Below are 4,129 nucleotides of genomic sequence, written 5' to 3' on the forward strand. Positions count from 1 at the left end.
GCTTAGAAACATTAAGATACAGGCAGTCGTACTCCTACAGTTTGTCATCACAAAGTGTCATGACATACTGTGACAGATTTGACAGATGCAAGCTCCCTTAAGTGGCTACTGACTTGCACCAACGTTTTACCTTACAAATACAAGTTCAACAAACAACCATCGTTGCATTGCTGCAGTTCATTCCATAGAAGGATCAGGAGATGCCTGACCAAAGATGATTTTTAGAGGCTTAGGAAGGCTTGTCAGCATTATTCCCAAGCCTTCCATCGTCTGGAGTTTCAGAGTTCCCAGGCTGTGCCATAAATTTTATTGAATATTCCTATTGTGACGTTCCGGCCTTTATCATGCCAAGAGACCAAGTCGCTTGACCTTAGCAGACAGGAAAGAGTGGATTATGAAGACTAAGGTCTTAGGGCAACAATGCAGGTCCAGTTGCTGTAAGAAGATACAGATATGTAAAAAAGAAACATGATTAAATGAAGGAAATCCATATCATTTTGCTTATTTTAAACATTTCTATAAATGCATAACAAGCAGGTCAACCCATCTGAATCGGAATTATCTGAATAACTTACAGAGTGAAATATGTCTGAGAGGGAGCATGTAATGTTTTTTTCTTAAATGTCAAAGAGATGACTAACACACAAGCTTAGGTAGAAATCAAATTTAGTCAAGTTCACCATCTGTCTAACAAGTGAGCACTCACCACTCAGAGTAATGGTGCTAATGATTTTACTGATGCATTATTGCCCTGAAATGTCACATATTTCACTTCAAGTCAAAATTGAACAGAAAACAGGGGAAAACTTACTATCTCAGCCTCGGGACCTCCAAAATCAAGGAACATCATCCGAACGCCGTCGTCTGAGGACATTCTGAGGCGCTCAAAAGGCTGCTGGAGGAGAATATTCTTCCTGACACCCATTTCTTCGGTGAACAGTGTGAAACCGTCATCGATGTGAACTCCCAGCATGCACTCTTTCCCATTCCAACTGCAGACTGCCAAAGCAGAAAAAACAGTGCTTATGTGGCGTAAAGGTCAAGTAATGATTTATTTGTGATTTCATTAGTAGTATCATTCAGTATTGATACAGAGCTACAGAATGCACTTTACTAAATGTGACACTGAAAAGACAGAGATGCAGTTTAAATAGTTTTTGCTGTAAGAAAACAAAATTGTTCCAAATTTTAGTTTAGTAAAAGAAAGTTAGAATTAGTTTCACATATTGGAATTAAAAGAACCATTTTTAGTTTATTCTGGAAAGTTTTTGCATCATTTTATTCCACCAGCAGAGGGCAATGTGAAACCTTTACTACACAGCAAGGTTTTACACCGCATGGCACTGGTCTCAGAAAGTAGGACTACTGTGAGCAGTAAATCCAGCTGTAAAGCTGTAGGGGGTTTTACTCAGTCTAGATGTAAGCAAAGAGCTAAGACTTTATATACTACAATACATACGACAAAATGCTTTGTCTTCCCTCAAGCTCCTTATAAAAATCCATTGCATGAAAGTTTGTTTTCTAAAAACCCAAATCTTTTATTAAAATGAAACCAGAAGAATTGTGCAAAGATTAGGGACGTTCTACAAAGGGGTACAGCGTGCAGATCACTGTGTAAAGAACAATAAATCGCACTAATCCTGCTTTGTGAGACCAGCCTCTGTTTTAAACTGGAATGTTTGTGTGTCTGTTGAACAGAACCAAGTCTTAAGCCCAAGCAGGAATTGTTTGGTTGAAATAGATTTGAGGTATATTTATAGACACGATTCAAATGTCTGAATCAGTCCATGAAAAAAAGTCATGTTGTACTGCTAGTTGGATAGTATTTTGACTTTCAGAAGGCTCCATCTTTATTCCTCTTCAGCTTCTACCTCTAACAAAACCTTATTTATTTCTGAAAATTGGTTCGGATACGGAAATGTTACCTGCCATTACAGGTAAATTCTTCTTAAAATATTGTTTAGTTCAGGTTAACAATGATTACAAACCAGTGTTTCTGATAGTAATGGGGGGGGGACCCAAAACCAAAAAACTCTTACCCTAACTTACAGCATACAGACACTGCTAACTGAATTACATAATTCATGTGTACTCTAGTATAGAACTGACATCACCATTTGGTATTTAACATGTAGTGGGCTTTTCTCTTAATACGTCTGAATTTCAGATTTATTCGTAAACTGAAGAATCTTTTCTATCTCTGTACCCGTGGTGACCTCCTTGGTAAGCTCAGCAGCATTGTGGCAACCCTCCACCAGCAGATGAGTCCAGGTCGACAGCTCCTTAGCAGAATCCACCCTAAAAACATGCGTCTCCACGCCTTGCTTTGTGCCTGAACGTAGGCCAAATGACAGCTCAGAATCCAAGACTGGAGAGCTTTTTCCTGGACCAGAGTGGACCAGTCTGAGAAAGGAGGGTGTGGGGTAGGTGAAAGAGTGGGAAAAAAAGTGTATGAGAAAGATGATAATGAAGACTTATAGAAAATAATGTGGCCATAAGAGCAAATGATGTTGCAGACAAACTGCTACAGGGCTACAGAGGAGAGAAAAAACAGAGGAAAAACCCATGACTCATAGGTTCTGTTTCCACATGAATATGATGTTATTTGGCAAAACGTCCAACAGTCCAGCTATGGAAAGAGTGAGCATGTGTTCTCTGGGCTAAATCAAGCCAGAGGAAGGCCTGAGCCGAACAGGGTGGGGCTTCTGAAACTCCATCGTTATGTGAATGCGTTGATATAAGAAAGAGAGCGAAAGCACAAGTGTCATGTTATGTAGCGTGTGCTGTAAGGGTGGAAACCTGGTGGTGATGAGCGGGTGGCTCTTTGTCGGATTGTTGAGGCTCTCTTTGCTTTCAGGACATGAGGGATACAAGAGCAGGTCCTTGTCAGTCAGCACAGCCAGTACGGGTTTCTCTGGACCCTGAGATACCTGCGCACGTTGAAATTTCTATCAAAACTTCAGAAATATTTTAAACTTTCTATTAGGCTGCAGATCAGTTTAACCATTGCTCCCCCCACCCCCACCCCCACCCCCATTACCTGCTCTGTAATCCAGCCCAGATGTTTGACTTCCATGCCAGGCTGCATGCTCCTCATCTCCTCCTTCACTCGTGGTAAAAGGCTGGCAGCACCAGCCTGGATGGCATTGTACCAGGATTGGGCCATGGCAGGGTCTTTTGCCCTCAGGAACACAGAGTTCTTTTTGTTGGATGAAATCACCTCAAAATACCTGGCAAATGAGATGACAGAAAAAGAGAATGATGCCAGAAGAAAAGCATAAAAGAGGCGGGGAAAAAAGCTGTTAGAGGAATTAAAAAGACATGGCAAAGTGACTAAAGCTTAAGGGTGAAGAGGAAGTTTCAGATTTTAACAAAGAGAATGTGAAAAAGACACACGAAGAAGTCCCTTTTACAAAGCCATATCATTTTCATGTGTCAGATTTTTTTTTATCCAAATGCATAAACTGTATGAAATATTACATAAATCGCTGAAGCTTTAACATGTAATACCTGTTTTCTGTGTCTGGAGGGCACTGTTTTCGTGACACCTGGCACATCTTCAGCGGGATGCTCCGGGGCTCCTTCACCTCAGCAGGGGAGAGCTCAGTGCCCCTTTGAGGTGTGGAAGGGGGAGAATCCCACGGGAGACCTGCTCCAGGGGACCCAGAGCTTTTAAAGAAGGCAGACATCTCCTTGATGTACTTCACTGAAGCAGAGTGGGAGGGTGTGGGAGATAAGAGAAAAGGCAGAAGAAGTAAAAGAGGACAGAGAAGAGAAAGAGAGAAAAAATGTAAAAATGAAGCCTCCAGGTTTGGAGATGAGTTGAAAGCTGTAACACTTAAGAACTGTTTCAAAGTGGTGCAGAAATCAACGCACAGTACAAAGAGCTCTATGTCACAAAAGTTCTCCCATACAGAGCCTATGATGTTTATGTTGCATTTCTGTTGTAGGTAGTTGATTCTGGCATGTCTTTAGCAGCCACTGGTGCCATAGAGAAGATGTAATCTGACACTCATATCTCACTCGTGTGTCACATGTCATTCTGGTGCTCCAGCACAAGGATTATCAGTAGTGACCGTTACGGCGTCTCTGTTTGTGCTACTAACAGTGGCATTCTTAGTGCCAATAT

The 4,129-nt window shown here is 41.4% G+C and overlaps 1 protein-coding gene across 1 annotated transcript; it reads right to left on the bottom strand.

Annotated features, from left to right (window-relative positions):
* Positions 1-6: 6 nt before the first annotated feature.
* On the bottom strand, positions 7-3,969 carry LOC102308612 (alpha-1-syntrophin; the record flags this gene model as incomplete). Its single annotated transcript, XM_005953429.3, has 6 exons — positions 7-435; positions 812-999; positions 2,207-2,403; positions 2,800-2,930; positions 3,041-3,230; positions 3,511-3,969. Coding segments are annotated over 6 exons (1,258 nt in total), but the record flags the coding sequence as incomplete, so codon positions are not given.
* Positions 3,970-4,129: the final 160 nt, after the last annotated feature.

The sequence above is a fragment of the Haplochromis burtoni genome, unplaced genomic scaffold (assembly GCF_018398535.1).
Source record: "Haplochromis burtoni strain Fernald_Lab_line unplaced genomic scaffold, NCSU_Asbu1 Contig_4326, whole genome shotgun sequence".
Taxonomy (NCBI): Eukaryota; Metazoa; Chordata; class Actinopteri; order Cichliformes; family Cichlidae; genus Haplochromis; species Haplochromis burtoni.